The following is a 19,090-nucleotide window of genomic DNA, read 5'->3' on the forward strand; positions in this document are numbered from 1 at the left end:
TCCTCCATATGGCCATAGGTCCACTAGAGCTTGCATCACACAAGATATAACCACTACATGCCAATGCAACATAAAAACATTATCAAACATATTTACCAACTTGCGAGGCCACCTCCACATGGGGCCGTCCCTTACCTGGCTCGAAGCCTCATCTCTGCCTCGGCACGTATTCTAGCCCGAACTCCGAGCTCTTCTAGGATCACCGCCTCCCTGGTCAAACCTAGATACAAATGCACACAAACCCAACTCTATCAACATCCGGCATTAAACCAATGCTCTCAACTTCGCCACACACGCCATCAAAACCATCCATCAACAATTTCCAATCAACCCCACCGAGGGTTCAATTCAATCAATACTACACAATTCAGTATCTCAAATAAGGGAAATTAGCTCGAAAAGGAATTTAATTAATTACCTTAACCAATCTGAAGGACAAATTCGAAAATGCCCAACCCGGCAATGCCTCATGGGAGGCCACCTTGTGCTCAAAATCCCATTTCCAAGCTTCTGGCACGCTCATCGAGCCCCAAAATACTTTCCAGAATTTTCTCCCATTTTTTTGGACTTTTTTGGCATTTTTTTCCAAATTTTCCAGCATTTTCCCTTTTATTTTCTTTTAATTTTTTTTCTTTATTTTTTTTCCTTTCTTCTCCGCGCCTCCCCTGCACGCGTACTGTTCACTATCTCCTTCCTTGCGCAGCCGCTTCTTCCTCGCGATGTCGACCGCTCCAAGCCTCCGCCAGCCGCGGCCGCCGGTCACCCCAGCACCACCGCACGCAGAGCTACCGGCCATTGACGCCTCCGGCGGGAGCCACCACGACCGAGCCCCCCCTGCGTGCAGCCAACTACCATGGCCGATGCCTGCCTTCGCTGCGGAGCCACTGCCTCCACCGCGAGCTGCTGCAGTCCACCATCGCAGGCCGTTTCCTCCGCTCCCCGCGACCTCGGTGAGCCTCCATTGCTGGCCCTTAAAGTTCTACTCGCGGCTTGATCACCATCACTGAACAGCCATGGTCGCTCTCTGCGTCGCTGCTGCAGCTGGTCTCCCACCAGCCATCTCATTCTCTCGATCTCAATCTTGCACTCTCTCGCAATGCTCTCTCTCCCTCTCCCGCGAGCTCTATCTTCCTCCCTCGCGAGCTCTTTCTCATTTCTTCTCTATTTCGGCCATTTCAAATGGCAGATATAAACACTAGGAAGCTTCCTTGAAGCTTTCTCACACACACACACACACACGCGGCCATACCTACATAAGTATATATATATATATATAAAATTACACATTAACCCCCACATATCTCATAATTTCACTTAAGAAATTAATATTTACACTTGAGGGATTTTATAATTACACTTGGACCCTCCAAGTTTTAATTAATTACCCCAAAGCCATCAAAACATTAATTTTCCAAAATTAATTATTGACTTTTACTCTACAAAGTCAATTTCGTCCCTACGACTGCACGGGACCTTAATTTGACCCGAAAACACTTAAGGGTTACCTTACTCAGAAAACCGAACCACCCCTAGGGTCCCCTCAGCTTCCAGGAGGTCCCCTCCGACTATTCGGTATTGGCACCCACTCGGGCTTATACAGAATTTATTCTGAAAATTATTCCCGGTCGGATCGCTGCCAGCGTCACTATCCTCATCTCAAGACGCTCACCAATCCCTTGCCATGTTCCCTGGACATCCAAGTCCCGAGGCACTCCCAGCCGTTAATTCGGTAATTTTATTAATTAATTACTTGTAATTGACTTTTGGCCTTCCCGGACCACCCGAGGTCCTGCCAAATTAATAAAAATCTATTTATTTTCAATACCATGTAATTCCGAGTATTACAGAATTTTACCCCAAAAGTCTTGGAATGGCTTAACTTGGAAGACTTAATTTGGAAGACTTGTAGTGGCTTGCAAAAGAAGAGAATAATAGAGTTTATTCTAAAGCCACATGAAGAAGTATTTGGAGGTTTAAGATTGGAAGAAATGAGAAGCTTGAATAGGAAGATAAAAATATTCAAAGTTTGTGATGATTAATCTTTATCCTAAAAGTCTAAACTTGGAGGATTAGGATTGGTTAGGATTTGATTGCAAAGGAAGAATATGATAAGGCTTATCTTGAAAGTATATTTGGTGGCCTAGGATTCGAAGAAGTGGAGGTTTGCTTGAGAAGATTGCAAAAATTTCAAAGTTGTGATGATTGCTTGGGTAGAAAATGAGCAACTTGGAGGCCAAGTAAAATCTTGAGGATTTGGGAAATTAAAGACTATATAAAGGGAAGGAATTAAGTCCAGGATAAGCTAAGGAAAGAGGAAAGAAAGCAAGTGCAAGGAAAAGGCAAAGAAAAACCAAAGAAGAAAGGAAAGAGAGACCTGGCTAGAAAACTACCAAAACAGAAAGGAAATTGAAAAGGTAAGCTAATTTTCTTTCCATAAAGTTGTAGATCACAAAAATATGAGTCTGTAGATTTAAACAGAGAGCAAATCGGAGTTAAAATGAGAAAGATATAGCCGTTTTAATTTTACGTTGCAAAATCTGAAACAAGGAAGGATGAGGCGCGTGGCCACCCTTCCAAGGGCGCATGAGGGAGTGTCCGGGCTCCGTTTGTCCTGAAATTTTCACCGTTGTTCTCCTAATTTAATTATCTACAATACCATGTAGAAATATTTAAGATTTGATTCACCAAAATGAGTGATTTCTGCAGAACAACCCCAGTGCTCGAAACCGGGCTATAAACAGAGCTATCGAAGGGAAACGATCAAGGTGAGTGGTTCTTGTGCATGCTTCCTCTTGATCCATCTTGGTTTCATTTGTGAGTGGTTCTTGTGCATGCTTCTTCTTGATCATTCTTAGTTTCATTTGTGAGTGATTCTTGTGCATGCTTCTTCTTGATCACTCTTAGTTTCCACTTGTGGATGGTTGTTGCTTACATCTCATGTTTCCTTGCTTCTGAGCATTTCTTTCCTATTTTTCTTGCATCACGGAGTTTGTTGTTATGATTCATCGATGGGATTAAGCATGACTACTCTTGCTCGTAGCTTGTGGGTTACATATCATATTTTCCTTTGTTTGTGCACCGTGCCTACAGGTGAAGTCGTGCCTACCTGATATTCCTTAGTTCATACATATTCCTTCTGCTTTGTCTTCAACATGTTATTTGGTGATAGTTGCTATTGGTGGATCGAGAACTTGTACATGATGACTTGGCGGCTTGTTAGTGGAACATCACGAGGATCGGGGAGGCAATCCCGTGCCTAGAGGTGGGGTCTTTCCTAGAGGTAAGGCTGAGGGATTGGACCATGATCCCGTGCCTATAGGTGGGGCTGAGATGTTTCACACAAGTGCCGATAGGCATAGTGATGGCTCGCAATCCCGTGCCTAGAGGTGGGGCTGTGCCTAGAGGTGAGGCTGAGGGATTGGACCACGATCACATGCCTAGAGGTGGGGTTTAGCCTAGAGGTGAGGCTGTGAGGTTTGACATAAGTGTTGAAAGGAGTGATGGTGACTCAAGGAGGTTTTATTTTGATATGGTCTTGGAAGGTTTGTACTTATTTCTGCTTATCTCCTAGCAAAGCTGCATATTACTCTTGCATGCGCTATTTCTTTCCTTGCTACCACTCACTTAGTTGTAATAATCTAACTCGGGTATTTCATACCCCTGGGACATTCATCGTCCCAGCTTTGTTAGAAGTATCAAGTGTTTCAGGTTGCAAGATCAAAGTGTGGGCAAGAATGTGGAGCTTTGCTAGCTTTGGGCTTTTGGTTTCATTATGTACCCTTGTAACCTAAGTAATATATTGTGAATAGCAGCTAAGGTACTCAGGGTTGCAAGAGGTGTGTGTATGTAGGTGTTCTACAATGATGTGATGAGTCATTTTTTTGGCGTATTGGAAAGCCATGTGCATTTATTAGTCTTATAAAGGAAATCTAGTGGAAACCCCTTCATTTAGCTTTGATTAAGCTTGCAGGTTCGATCCAATGCTTCCGTTGGTAAGGGTTTCCATAACGCCCGGGGTGATATTGGCTTATATTTTACATCATTGTGTATTTGAAAAAGTGGGGCGTTACAGTTGGTATTAGAGCTAGAATTTGTGGTTTCGATTTAAGATTTGAGTTGACTAACCTTGAGGATGTTTTGATCTATGGCATGAGTGGATTTGAAACCAAAGAGGAATGATTTTTGCGAGACTAAGGAACGTATGTACAAATGGGTTGGATTCAGGTTTTAATTTAGATTGATATGTCTAATATTGTGGGTACTTTGGTCAGAGGGCATGATGGGACTCGTAGATGAACCCGAAGAATGATTGTTATTTCTATTTTTACGAGACTGAGGATTATGTGTATGTACACATATGAAAATGGTCTATGTATAACTGAAATGGATAGTATATGATGATTATGATGTTGACAAATGTTACTAACCGTTGAGGAGCCATGATGGCAGGATAGGTTACGTGTTACTAGAGGATATTCTTGGTAATCACAATAGTGGTATGTGGTATCTTGAGTTATGCTTGGTGTTATGTTGGTTTTACTAATCTTGAGTTTTGATAACAAGATAGGTTACACGTTGATCGAGGTAACTTGGTGAGTGAGTAAGTTGGAATGAAATGCAAGTAAGTATCCTATTTTATCTAATGGTTTAATTATTTTGTGCATTGGGAGATTTGTTAATATTGGTCCATGGGACCTCGTGCCAATTTGAAGATTTAATGGGTGTGATGGGTTGTTGCTTTATGTCTATGTGTATTTATGGGATAAGCAACAGCAGGAGATATGATAGTTACCGAGTGATACTAACCTTAGGGATTCCTTGGTAAATAGGTTGAGTTACATTGCTTACTTTTGAGGATCTTGGAAGATGAAACGGTGGTATGAAACGTTATGGTATATACTTAATGTTATTAATCTTTGAACTTTGATGACAGGGTAGGTCATGGAACCATTTGAGAGGCATAGACGGTCGTTGGCAAAATCTAATGAGTATGTAAGTTGGGGGTGTGATACAAGTAAGTACTCTAATCGTGTGATGGACTAAACCCTCTTTTTGCTATTATTTTGGGTGATTCATTGGATTTTAGGGGAAAAAAATGGATAAGGCTTCATTTAAGGTTTTCTTAAATGTTAAGTGATTTGAGGATACTAACCTTATTAAGTGATTGGGTCAGGCGAAAGATCAAAGATGGATGGTCGTTATATGATCATGATGATTTGATTGAAATGGTACCTGTAAGGGAGACACGCGATAATCTAAGGTCTGGGTACGATCTGTGGAATGGGACATGTGGATAGGTTATGCCTTAGGCAACTGTGTAGGACCCAAACCATTTTGAACTAGCTGGTAATGAGAACCTTGAGGAGATGAGGAATTGGGAGACATTTTTATTTATGGTTTGTTAGAATTAATGATTATGTGTTGTAGGAGTTTGGCAATGACCATTGGAGAATGCTCTACTGTTTCTATTGCTTCGAGGAGTTTTGATAATAAGTATTTGGGGGACCTATTGGGTCTTGGAGATACATATATATGTGGTTCATTAGAATCCTGTGTAACGACTATTTTGTAGGAACTTGATAAATCTGGAATCTGGAGGATTCTAGGAATTTTGGAATTCGGGACCAATGATTATGGACTTGAGGTAAGTCTAGTAATTCTTATATCAATCTTGAGGATATTTGGGTGATGATAACCTGGGATTGATGGTCAAATAGACTCGCAAAGAATCCTGGAAATCCTATGGTTCTTGGGCTATGATTTACCAGTTGATTGTGGATAGTTGGAGACTATTGGGGAGACTAACTAGACTTTGAGGACGTTTGATTCACGGTTCATTGGAAATGTTTTGCAGGTATCTGATGGCTCCAAAATTTTGAGGACTTTAAATAGCAAGTGCTCAGGGAATTGTTTGGATTGAGGTTACGAACCTGATAAAGGTTTGGTAAGTACCTAGTTTGTGAAAATCCTAATACATATTGCGGATATGGATATTTGGAATTTATTGGATTGATGGCAAAAACTTGATGTTCTAAAAAATTTGGGAAAATACACAACTTGGGAACTCAAGGAAGAAACCTTAAGACAAAGGGTAGTGTCGCTGTGTAACGCCCCGCTCCCACTTACGGGTGTTACTCGTGAACAATCACCCGAATTGTCCACCTGCCCGGCCTGTGGCGAAGGGTGGACCATGTTTCAAGACAAAACGCCCTAGGTGGGAACTAGGCTCGTCCTTCCCTTCGCTGAATCCCAGGATTCACTAGCAGAATTGGGCTTTAGCCACACCGCATTGGCTATAAAGAAAATCTCCTTCAGGCGCCCAATCGCCATTTTCTTTTTTTTTTATTTAATTCTTTTTCATCGAAGAATTTTACCGGGCTCCAAAAATCATCATTTAAACCAATCCATTGATGGATAACCAATTTTGGAGGAAAACTCATCATTTTCAAATTTTTAAATTTTTGGCATTTTCTCTAAAATGCCCGAAAAATCCATTTATTTTGAAAATTCCTCCGGGGCCCAAAATCGATTTGGAAATGCCCCTTAATTTCCCAAAATTCCAAATTTTTTTAAAAATTTGGCCGGCGGAGCCCGTTGGCACGCCCGGGGCCCCGCTGGCCGCTGGCCGCGCCCGGGCTGGCACGGCCGCCCGCGCGCGGCCGCCTGCCCGCGCGCGTGCTGGCATGGCCGCCCGCGCGCGCCCGCCTGCCCGCACGCAGGCCGCAGGCTGCTGATTTCCAGCAGCCTCCAGCTGCTGCTTCCCTCATTTTCTCTTCTTTTTTTTTTCTTTTCTTTGGGCTATAAAACCCCAAATTTTTCAGAAATTCCACTCCAAAAAAATGCATTGAAAATTTCCACATTTCCAATTTCCAAGCCTATTTTTACAACAAAAATTCTTTTCTCCAAACTCACAATTTATTCCAAATAAATTACATTCATGGTTCTAGGCCTTCACAAGCCCTTGCAAACCCTTAACATACATCACATGAAGCACTTACCAACAATAGGCTTCCCTATGCCATTAAACCACAAATTAAACACCACAAACCTAGGCTTCTCAAGCCATAACCTTAGCTTTACAACAAAAATAAATAAACACCATGAGCTTCCACCCACAAGCTTGCCACTTTTTCTTCTCTCTTTTGACATAAGAACAACCTACAAGGGGAGGATAAAACCTCATGAGCTCAAAAGCTCAGTAAGGGTGCATATGCAAAGTAAATACAAGCATAACAAGTCTATGTAATGCAAATGCATGCAAGCATGGTTAGGTCATTCCATCCTCACAACCCAACATGGTTTGAGGCATCAACCTACCATTTCTTTCCCACCCCCATGGCCATAGGTCTCATGAACAAATAAAGCATGCAAAGAGATACATAAAAGTCTATGCAACCTACTTACAATGCAATGCAAGGCCACCTCCACATGGAGCCATCCCTTACCTTAACAATCTTCTCTTTGAAGCTTTAATTCTTCTTCTCAAGAGAGCTTCCCTCTTCATTTGCTCCCATTTGATTTCTTCATTATCTTCTCTCTTTCTCCACTCTTCCCTCCATGGAAGACTTCTTTCTCTTTCTTTCTTTCCTTCCTTCTTCATTTCTACAAATGGCCAAAAGGGAGACAAGTCTCCCATACTTGCCTTTTTATACTATCCTTTCCCATTTTCAAGAATGGATCTCCACCATCCATTCAAAGCACAATCCATGTGCTTAAGGAGAATTAAATCTCCACCACTCATTTCAAATAAACAAGTTTCATCTCTTGGAGAAAACACAATCCATGCTCTTCATCTTGATTAACCTCATCCATTGGATCATTTGGCCTTTTCAAGATTTAATCTCCACCATTTAAAGAAAGCACACTTTAAGGAGTTGGCAATCCATGCCAATCTCAAGCTTTCATCCACCACCATTGGATCACAATCCATTTAAAAGATTAATCCCAACCATTGGATCATTTGGACATTTCTTTTTGTTTCTCATTTACTTTAATGAGACAATTATATGCCATTTTCAAGACTTAATCCAAGCCATTGGATATATTTCACCCTTTTTAAGACTTGATCCTAACCCTTGGATCACTTGGAGATTTCTATTTATTTCTTATTTAAATAAATTCTCCCATTTTCACTCATAAATGAGTGACTAATTTCCATTTCTTTCCCATTTAAATTAATGGGACTAATTTCACATCCATCACACTTGAGAGACATAATTCATTTCTTTCCCATTTTAATTAATGGGACTAATTTCCAACATCACATTTGAGAGACATAAATACTTTCTTATGTATTTAAATAACTCTCATATTTTCCAAGGCATTAATGGTGACCATTTACCATTTTCTTTTGGATTTTCTTTAATCCATATAATCATGCCTCTTATTAAATGCTTGAAAGACCATTTAATATTTCTTTTGCATTTAATTAATTCCTTCTCTAACTCATAAATCCACATATATAATTTCTCTTAAATTTTCAAGATTATGCCAAGTGTCACTCTAAGACACAAATTTGGCTTCCAATTCTTTATCTTGGTCCTCCATGTGGCATTACCACATTAATTCACCAATTTAGGGAAAAATAATTATTCTCCTCAATAATTTAATATCCACCATTTTCCCTATTTTCCATAATTAATTTCCTTTATGGAATCACTCCAAATCACCAAAATTCTCATTTCATGAATTATTAATCCCATATCTCCACATAAACACAAATTTGGGATTTAATTCACTTACTCACCTAATTCCACATAGGAATTATTTCCAATTTGTCAAAATACCCTTTTTATTGGATTTTCCTATCCAAATTACCAAAATACCCTTCTCATGGGCATTCTCAATCTCAAGGATCATCACTTTCTCAAGGGCATTTTTGGAAGTTTACTTACTTCCTTTCCTGTTCTCTTAACACCGGTTACACCGGGTGTTACACGCTGATGCCAAGATTGATTGTCGATTAAGAATAATAGAGTTGCAAGACGATTATGGGACATGGGAAAGGTTTCAAGGGTAAGTTGTAATAACCTGGATTTTTGGGAATAGTAGGGTGATTAATTTATGGTTTACTAATGATTAGTTGGTTATGAATGTTTTTGGAATTATTTTACTAATGGGGTTTGAGTATTGATCATACAATTTTGAGTATGACTATTCCAGGCAAGAAGTGCCCGAGGCTTGGGACAAGACGTGGCCTGGGAATTTGAGGAAGAAAACTTCAAACCAAAAGGTAACTATCCCAGTTATTTTATTTTGGAAAATCTTGCAAGTTTGGAAACTTGGTTGGGGGTCAAACGAGAGGACAAAGAGCGTTATACTTGAGGAAAAAGGAGTCTGCTAGCCCGGGATTGTCCAAAGGGTTTAGGCTATCCTTTTTGGGAGACCTATGGTGAACATTATGAATTTTGATAATGCCATTTGAGTTGGTCAACCCTTATGGGTTTGAAAGTAAGTCAGCGAGAGTACCAGGAGTCATGACTACTGCATTGTGTTCTAAGTGGGCTTGGGAATTTGGAGGTTTGGGAAAGGGGTGGTGGAATTGTGATTGCATACATGGGTCGGGATAGGTTATAACCATGGGTGGAATGCTTCCCAGTGTAGGCATGTGTGTGGTATGGGCTTGCTTGGGAAAGTGTGTTTCCCAGGATAGCGAGCATGGAGATATGTGTGGTCCCCGGATTTGGCCTTGGGAAGGGAGATTTATTCTGGTTACTGACCTAACCTTCGGTTTAGTGTGCGAATTATTATACACCCCAGGAATTGTGAGCAATTGGCTCTGATTTGATTATTCTGAATCTGGACCTAGCACAGATGTTGATATAGTAGTGGGAATGCTTTGGCAGTGCTATCTATATTAAAAGTTCGAGATCTTCATGATTGCTTGAGGTGCCTGTTCTTTCAGAGGGATTCGAATGCAGGGTAACGACGATGGATAGAGTTTTTGAAGGGTTGTGGTTGTATGATCCAGTACCATCTCGGGAAAATGAATGTGGTGGCTAACGAGCATACTCTAATAGCCTGTTCTAGATGAACGTGGTGGCTAATGCAGAATGAGCCTGTTCTATTGACCCGAGAGTGGGGATTGGTGGAGGCTTTTTAGCCTATGGCATTGGATGTGATTCCTGATCGAACATCTATTTACGTCGCTAGCCTAGCGATTCACTCTCATCTGATGAACAGATCTGAAAGCTAGTCTAAAAGACTCGAAGGTATGGTCATGAGTTGACAATTGGGAAAGGGTCGAAAACCTTGATACCAATTTTCGGACGAAACTTTAAAAATATGTGCCTTAGGCCAAGAGTTAAGGCAAACCATATTGATCGGGGCATGCCAAGAAAGTGTTTTGGAGACACCATAATTTTGAGGAATTTGCTTGGGAAAAATAGATTCTACGTGAGCTAAATTTCGGGGACGAAATTTATTTTAAGGGGGGGAGGATGTAATACCCCAAAACTTAATGTAAAGGTTGAATGTTGCAATAAAGTGTTTATGAAGGTTTAGGGCTTAAGTGTAAATGGGAATGGTTTTAGGACCCAAAAGCAAATATCATAACTTGTAAAAAAGATAGCTTGTCTCCAACGAATGGAAATATTAGCAATGATGGATCCTTATCCTAGAAGCTATGTGTTGGAAAGATAGGATTAGCTTGTTTGAGAATTTTCCCTAAAGTCTTAAAGTGTTATGATTGTAATGATGGAATTTTACCCCAAAAGTCTTGGAATGGCTTAACTTGGAAGACTTAATTTGGAATACTTGTAGTGGCTTGCAAAAGAAGAGAATAATAGAGCTTATCCTAATGCCACGTGAAGAAGTATTTGGAGGTTTAAGATTGGAAGAAATGAGAAGCTTGAATAGGAAGATAAAAATATTCAAAGTTTGTAATGATTAATCTTTATCCTAAAAGTCTAAACTTGGAGGATTAGGATTGGCTAGGATTTGATTGCAAAGGAAGAATATGATAAGGCTTATCTTGAAAGTGTATTTGGTGGCCTAGGATTGGAAGAAATGGAGGCTTGCTTGAGAAGATTGCAAAAATTTCAAAGTTGTGATGATTACTTGGGTAGAAAATGAGCAGCTTGGAGGCCAAGTAAAATCTTGAGGATTTGGAAAATTAAAGGCTATATAAAGGGAAGGAATTAAGGCCACGAGAAGCTAAGGAAAGAGGAAAGAAAGCAAGTGCAAGGAAAAGGCAAAGAAAAACCAAAGAAGAAAGGAAAGAGAGATCTAGCTGGAAAACTACCAAAATAGAAAGGAAATTGAAAAGGTAAGCTAATTTTCTTTCCAAAAAGTCATAGAGCACGAAAATATGAGTCTGTAGGTTCAAACGGAGAGCGAATCGGAGTTAAAATGAGTAAAATATAGTTGTTTTAATCTTAAGCTGCAAAATCTGAAACAAGAAAGGAGGAGGCACGTGGCCACCCTTCCAAGGGCGCGGGAGGGCGCATCTGGGTTCCGTTTGTCCTGAAATTTTCACTGTTGTTCTCATAATTTAATTATCTACAATACCCATGTAGAAATATTTACGATTTGGTTCACCGAAATAAGTGATTTCTGCAGAACAACCCCTAGTGCTCGAAACCGGGCTGTAAACAGAGCTATCGAAGGGAAACGATCAAGGTGAGTGGTTCTTGTGCATGCTTCCTCTTGATCCATCTTGGTTTCATTTGTGAGTGGTTCTTGTGCATGCTTCCTCTTGAGTGATGTCTTCAGAGATATTGTATAGGACTTCTTGGGCTTTCTGGAATGGTATGGTAGGTCCAAATCCAAGTTCGTTTCGGCCTCCAAACATCGCTTCAAAGTCGGGACCAGAAAGTTGGGTCAAATTAGGAAAGTTGCACAGATGCTAAATCTTTAAAAGGCCATAACTTGGGCTTCAGATATCCAAATCAAGTGATTTAAAAGCCTAAATTCATCTAATATTCCTGATCTACAATTTTGATGAAGGGGCCGAAGCCCAGAACGCATGTTATACTATTCGAAATTGGCTGTGAAGTTGCGGTAACTTAGGGTTTCCTCCCTAAGCTCTATTTAAGCACATTAAGTGGCTGATTTTCGGGGTGGCCGATTTTGGGAGGATTCTCACGATTTCAACCAAGAAGATGGAAGGCTAATTTGCTTGTGATTTGCTACATTCTCGTACCCCTTGCCCGGTTTGAGTCTCGGTCATATTGTTGAATCCGGTTTAGAACTCGATTTTCATGTTTTTATGGATGATTTTGTTTCTTTTCCTTCTCTAAGTTTATGTATGTTTCTTTTATGAAATTGTGTGCATGCATGCATGATCTTTGGATGGGTTTAATTGATGTACTAGGTTGAGGCTTTGATTAGAAAGAAACGAAACGGTAAATTTGTATGAGCGATTGCTCGATTTGATTTAATCTTTTACGGTTGTAGAAGAGTTTTTCAAATCAAAAGAAAATCAAACCAAACAAATTGTTTTTATAAGTAAGACAAGGATTACCATGGTAAGAAGGTAGGGTTTGTAGCGGGTTACGTTTTAGTTCATCTTTGTTTCATTCTTGAACGTTTTTAATTCCAGTTTTCATCACAACCCCCCCTCGTTTAATCTTTTTTTGACAAATCCGTTTGAGGTTCGTTGGGAGACGACTTTGGGTTGCACCCTTATTGAAAATCCGAATCATTATTCATCTAATCTATCGGTGTTCGACAGCACGATCAGATTTTGGCGCCGTTGCTGGGGAACCGTCAATCTTTTCTGCCATAAGAAGATTTGTTTTCTGTCTTTCTTTTTCTTTTTAATTCTCTTTCATTCTTTGTTGCTTTCTTTTGTTGCTTCTTTGTGTCTTGCTCATTGGTTTCTCTTTTCTTTTGTTTCTTTGTTGATTCTTTGTGTTTTCTTTGTTCATTCTTTGTGTTTTTCTTTTCGGTTCTCTTGTTTTCTGTTTTTTGCCATAAACAGCATTGTTCACCGCCGACGACTATCTCGGAATGCCCTGATTTTTTATGTCCAAAGGAATGGGGGTGTGGGGAGAAATAATCACTGTTGTGCAGTGAGAAGGGCGTATTTTGGCCAAAATCCAACGTTTAGACCACTTTTTGGGCCATTTTGTGTTTTCTTAGTGTGTATGTGATTTTTCCTTGTGTGTTTTATTTTGTTTTTGTTCTTGTTGATACTTAATGCATGACCAGATCATCTAAGGGTGACCTAATTGATTTAGATCTAGAAATTGATAGAACCCTTAGGTGACAAGCAAGAGAACTTAGATCTCAAGATAGTGCGGTGACTAATAGTGTCTTTCCCACTGTTTCTGATACTGTGTTTGAGTTCCAACCTAAACTGATCAATATGGCAGCCAATGAAAACAATGGCAATGAGAATGGGAATAATGGGAATAATGCTAACAGAACTATTAGAGAATTGGCTGCCCCTGATGTGCATTATCAACCCTTGTGTATTCAGTATCCTCAATTGCAAGTAAACTTTGAACTGAAATCTGGATTGATACATTTGCTGCCTAAGTTTCATGGTCTTGCAGGTGAAGATCCACACAGGCATTTGAAGGAGTTTCATGTTTTATGCTCCACCATGAGGCCGCAAGGGGTTGATGAAGAACAAATCAAGCTAAGGGCATTCCCTTTCTCTCTTGATGAAGCTGCCGAAGACTAGCTCTATTACTTGCCACCTGCTGCCATTACCAATTGGGATGGCCTGAGGAGAATATTTCTGGAGAAGTTCTTCCTTGCTTCCAGGACAGCAGCCATCTGGAAGGACATTTGTGGCATCCGACAGATAGATGGAGAAAGCTTGCATGAGTATTGGGAGAGATTCAAGAAGCTGTGTTCTAGTTGTCCTCATCATCAGATAAGTGACCAGCTCCTCATTCAATATTTTTATGAAGGTTTGCTTCCCATGGACAGGTACTTAGTGGATGCTGCATCTGGAGGAGCCTTAGTGGAAAAGACACCAGTTGCAGCCCGGGACTTAATTTCAAAGATGGCTCAAAACGCACAACAATTTGGTACCAGGTTAAACACTCCCATGAAGACTGTCAATGAGGTTGGTTTTGCTGCACCTATGAACCAAAGGAGAATAGAAAATAGGCTGGAAGAACTAACTTCAATGGTTCGCCAGTTAGCCCTTGATCGAAACCAGCCCCAACAGGTATGTGGCATTTGTTCATTATCTTCACATGTAACTGATTAGTCCCCACAATTGCAGGATAACACAGAATCATGCAATGGAATCTTCCCTGGAAGACCGTTTCAGCAACAGCCACAACTGAATAGGTATGATCCTTGTGCTCCCACCTACAATCCGGGCTGGAGAGACCATCCCAACTTCAGATATGGGGGTGCTTCAACTCAACCATTCCAACAGAGGTTCAATGCACCAGGTCAGAGTAATGCCACACCAATGAAGCAACAAGCACAGACATTACCCAAGACAGAATCGAGCTTGAATGACATAGTGCAGCAATTGGCTGCCAATACTCTCAAATTCCAACAACGGACTGACACCACCATACAGAATTTGGAGACACAGATTGGGCAGTTAGCAACTAACATAAATGAGTTAAGGAGTCAAGGCTCGGATCAGCTACCTTCACAGTCAATATCCAATCAAAAGGGGAATGTGAGTGCGATCATGCTGCGTAGTGGTAAAGAAGTGGATGTTCCAGAGAAGGCACAATAAGAAACTGGTAGAAAAGAAGAGCAGCAACCCTCCTCAATCCAGGAAGCCAAGCAGCCAAATTCTAGCTACCAAGAACAATGAGAGTCTTCCAATAACCAACCCCTGCCATTCCCACATCGAGCAACACAAAACAAGAAAAGAGCAGAGGCCGAATTAGATAAAGAGATTCTGGAGACATTCCAGAAAGTGGAAGTCAATATACCCCTCCTTGAAGCCATCAGACAGATCCCCAAGTATGCAAAATTTGTCAAAGATTTGTGTACGCACAAGAGGAGATTAAGAGGGAATGAACAAGTCAACCTTGGGAGGAATGTTTCAACTCTCATACAACCTGCCATGCCAAGGAAGTGCAAAGATCCAGGGACGTTTTCCATTCCTTGTATTATAGGAGACATGCAATTTAGTAATGCCTTGCTAGATTTAGGTGCATCCATTAATGTTATGCCTAACTCTATCTATGCTTCTTTGCAGTGTGGTCCTTTGAAGCCAACAGGAGTGGTTATCCAGCTAGCTAATAGAAGCACAGCCTACCCCTTTGGAGTCTTGGAGGATGTCCTGGTTAAGGTTAAGGATTGTATCTTCCCTGCTGATTTTTATGTTTTAAATATGGAAGATGACAATTTGCATGAGCATGCACCTCTCATCCTAGGTAGACCATTTTTAAAAACTGCAAGGACTATCATCAATGTGCATGAGGGTACACTTTCCATGGAATTTGCTGGTAGCACAATTCATTTTAACATACTTGATGCCATGAAATGTCCCCTTGAAGATCATTCCACTTTGCAAGTTAACTTAATTCAATTGTTGGTTGATGAAGCATGCACTAAGTCTTGCGATTTGATTGATGCATTCCCCACTATTCATGACCTTCCAGATTCCTTCATATGTCTTGATTGTAGTAGAGAGTGATCCATGTGATGCATGTTCTGAGATTACTGCATTTCTAGATAATCATGATTCTAATATTCAAATTGAGCATGCACAATCTGATTCTTATACTTCTCCTGGGGAGGATAGTGTTTCTGCTAACCATGTTGAATAGGTAGACAGTACCCTTGAGATAAAGGCAAGCAGGTTAGTCCCTTCATTGCAGCAGCCACCATCCCTTGAGTGCAAGCCTTTGCCCAAGCATCTCAAGTATGCCTTCTTGGAGGATGGCGAGAAGCTTCCATGTTGGAAATGTATGCCCTAAAGACACGTTTTGTTTAATTTATGGTAATGATGTTTCTTTTATTCAGTTTATGGCACATATATTATTTGCATTTAATTGTTGGAAAGGTGTCCATGCTATTAAGTAAGTGATTCATGTGATGGGTCGTTCTTCACAGTTAGGCATGAATCATGGGTACTTAATAAGCAAGAAAATATAACTCTTGATCTTTTGATAGAACTGGGCATTCTATCATGATAAGATCATTGTGCAATAGATCCTAATGGAGGATGGCTTGCCTTAGCCAGTAAACAGTCCGTTTACTCTAATTGTACAAGCGCATTTGGAATGCGTAGAGTGGACCTGTGATAGAAGCTAATGACAAAGTACTAATTATCATGGAGCTAGTCTATCACTGCTACTACGTGGACGAGTACTCTAATACTTGAGTATTAGTTGGTGGTCTAGTGAACCTAGAGCTATATTCTTAGATTCATTGTAGGTGAGGTCCGTCAAAGATCAATATCCTTTTGAGTTGGGAGTATGGTTTCTAATTAGCTAAGACAGACTAATACAAGATAGTTTCTGTGATTCACCCCCTTGTGATTGTCCAAGAATAATCGAATAATCCAGGGCCCTGGGAACGTGACTTAAGAGTGTGTGCTTCTGGGTAGCTCCCAGTGATAAGCAAGTACATTCGAGTAGTCACGGATTATTGGACTAGTGATCTAAGGATGGTAGAAGTCATTTAGAAAGGTGTTAGTACATTATTCCTTTCTAAATGATGGGTGTTACGCAGAGGGGTATTTTCGTCATTACACTAGTAGGTCAAAGACATGGCATATGCAAAATTATTCGTGGGGTCAGTGTTACCATATGGTGATAATTGGAACACTTAGAATGACAAAATATAGCTACTAGGTAGCAGGGATATTTTGGTCATTTTAGTAGCCGTGAATAATTTGTCTTTTGGTCCCCGGGGTAGCTCGATGTAACTCATGTATTTTTTTAATACATTTGGCTTGTTGGATGAATTACATTGAGAGAGAATTATTTTATTCAGAATGGTCCATTGGGCTAGAATAAAATAATAGTTCATTAGGGTTTTTAATTAATTAATTGGGCTAACCCAATTAGAAAATTAATTAAAAGGTCTTGGCCCATTAGGGTTTGGCCCACTAGGGTTTTAACCCTAGGGTTCTCCCTATATATATCTCTCTTTAGTTGTTTTTTCATCTAAGTCGTTTTTCATTCTTCTTCACCGAAGAAAGGCCACGAGTTCGAGTCATACTCCGGAAGATCGAAAGGGTGCGTTTGAGTTCTGATGCGACGAAGTCGAAGGCTAGCAGGACAGCCGTCGTCTCCACAACGCGAAGAAGCTCCCATCGCTCCATTCCGTCCGGTAATCCGCCGCAAAAGTAAGTCTCCTAGATTCTTATCAATACGAGGAACGATTTTGATTTTAAACCGCTTCCGCTGCATGCTTTGTTTCCTTGTTCATGATCCTTCATTCTAGTCACCATCGCCAATAACTTGCAGCCTGACCAAGAGAAAAGATTGTTGGATCTACTCAGGAGGAACAAACGAGCAATAGGCTAGACCTTGGCGGACATACCAGGTATTAGTCATTCTTTGTGCATGCACAGGATTCATTTAGAGGAAGGAGCCCGACCAGTGAGGTAGCCACAAAGGAGACTCAATCCCACCATCCTAGATGTGGTCAAGAAAGAGGTAAGTAAGTTACTTTCGGCTGGTATCATTTATCCTATATCTGATAGCAAGTGGGTGAGTCCAGTGCAGGTTGTCCCCAAGAAGACAGGTTTCACAGTGGTGGCTAATGAAAGAAATGAGCTAGTGCCCATGAGAGTGCAGAACAGCTGGAGGGTCTGCATCGACTATAGGAAGCTCAACCAAGCAACCAGAAAAGATCATTTTCCCCTTCCATTCATCGACCAAATGTTGGAGAGGTTAGCAGGTAAATCTCATTATTATTTTCTTGATGGCTTTTCTGGTTATTTTCATATATGCATAGCACCAGAGGATCAGGAGAAGACCACCTTCACTTGTCCTTTTGGCACTTTTGCCTATCGAAGGATGCCATTTGGCCTATGTAATGCTCCAGGTACGTTCCAGCGGTGCATGATGAGTTTATTTTTTGAATTTCTTGAGTATTGTATGGAAGTATTCATGGATGACTTTTTTGTTTATGGCACCTCATTTGATGACTGCTTGGTTAGCTTGGGTAAAGTTTTGGAAAGGTGTGTTGAGAAAAACCTTATTTTGAATTATGAAAAATGTCACTTCATGGTTGAGCAGGGCATAGTCTTAGGTCATGTGATCTCCAAACAGGGTATAGCAGTCGATAGTGCCAAGGTGGATATCATTGCTTCTTTACCTTACCCCGCGTCTGTGCGGGAAGTTCGCTCTTTCCTTGGCCATGCAGGGTTTTACAGGAGATTCATCCAAGATTTCAGTAAGATTGCAATTCCATTATCCCACCTCCTCCAAAAGGATGTGGATTTCAAGTTTGATGAACAATGCAAGCAAGCCTTCGAGGAACTTAAGAGGCGATTGACTTCTCCACCGATCATCTAGCCACCCAACTAGGAGTTGCCCTTCGAGCTCATGTGTGATGCTTCCAACTTTGCAGTGGGCGCCGTTCTCTCTCACCAGGTGAATAAGAAGTCACATGTCATTTCCTACGCCTCACGTACCCTGGATAGTGCTCAAGCTAATTACACCACGACTGAAAAAGAGCTCTTAGCCATTGTCTTTGCTTTAGATAAATTTCGATCATATTTATTGGGATCTAAAGTTATTGTGTTTTCTAATCATGCAGCCCTAAAGTTCCTTCTGAAGAAGCCCGATGCAAAACCTAGGCTTATCCGGTGGATGTTGCTACTCCAAGAATTTGATATTGAGATCAAAGATAAAAGTGGAGCTGAAAACTTGGTAGCCGACCACCTGAGCCGGATACCTGCTTCTCCTGACTCGTCTGACATGGATCATCCACCTATCAGAGATAATTTTCCAGATGAGTTGCTTTATCACTTACATGGTACTGAACCTTGGTATGCTGACATGGTAAATTTCCTGGTTGCTTCTAAATTACCTGCACATTTTAAGAAAGCACAATTAAATAAATTTAAAAGCGAAGCCAAGTACTATGTATGGGATGATCCATATTTGTGGCGCTTGTGTAGTGACCAAGTCCTTAGGAGGTGTGTCCCTGATCATGAATTTGCATCTGTCCTACATTTCTGTCACACTCTTGCATGTGG

The 19,090-nt window shown here is 40.7% G+C and overlaps 1 protein-coding gene across 1 annotated transcript; it reads left to right on the plus strand.

The window, feature by feature from the left end:
* Window positions 1–719: 719 nt before the first annotated feature.
* Window positions 720–18,404, plus strand: LOC127796827 (uncharacterized). Its single transcript, XM_052329229.1, has 10 exons — window positions 720–950; window positions 5,573–5,644; window positions 9,163–9,232; window positions 13,317–13,515; window positions 13,882–14,125; window positions 14,183–14,647; window positions 15,534–15,692; window positions 17,610–17,784; window positions 17,842–17,931; window positions 17,992–18,404. The coding sequence occupies exons 1-10, from the start codon at window positions 720–722 to the stop codon at window positions 18,402–18,404; spliced, it is 2,118 nt and encodes a 705-aa protein (XP_052185189.1).
* Window positions 18,405–19,090: the final 686 nt, after the last annotated feature.

The sequence above is a fragment of the Diospyros lotus genome, chromosome 3, assembly GCF_014633365.1.
Source record: "Diospyros lotus cultivar Yz01 chromosome 3, ASM1463336v1, whole genome shotgun sequence".
NCBI classification, from domain to species: domain Eukaryota; kingdom Viridiplantae; phylum Streptophyta; class Magnoliopsida; order Ericales; family Ebenaceae; genus Diospyros; species Diospyros lotus.

Coding starts and splice junctions, on each gene's coding strand:
- LOC127796827 (XM_052329229.1), top strand. CDS start 720: ATGTCGACCGCTCCAAGCCTCCGCCAGCCGCGGCCGCCGGTCACCCCA. Junction 13,516..13,881: donor GCAGGTGAAGATCCACACAG/GCATTTGAAGGA, acceptor TCCCATGGACAG/GTACTTAGTGGATGCTGCAT. Junction 15,693..17,609: donor ATAGTGTTTCTGCTAACCAT/GTTGAATAGGTA, acceptor AGTCCAGTGCAG/GTTGTCCCCAAGAAGACAGG.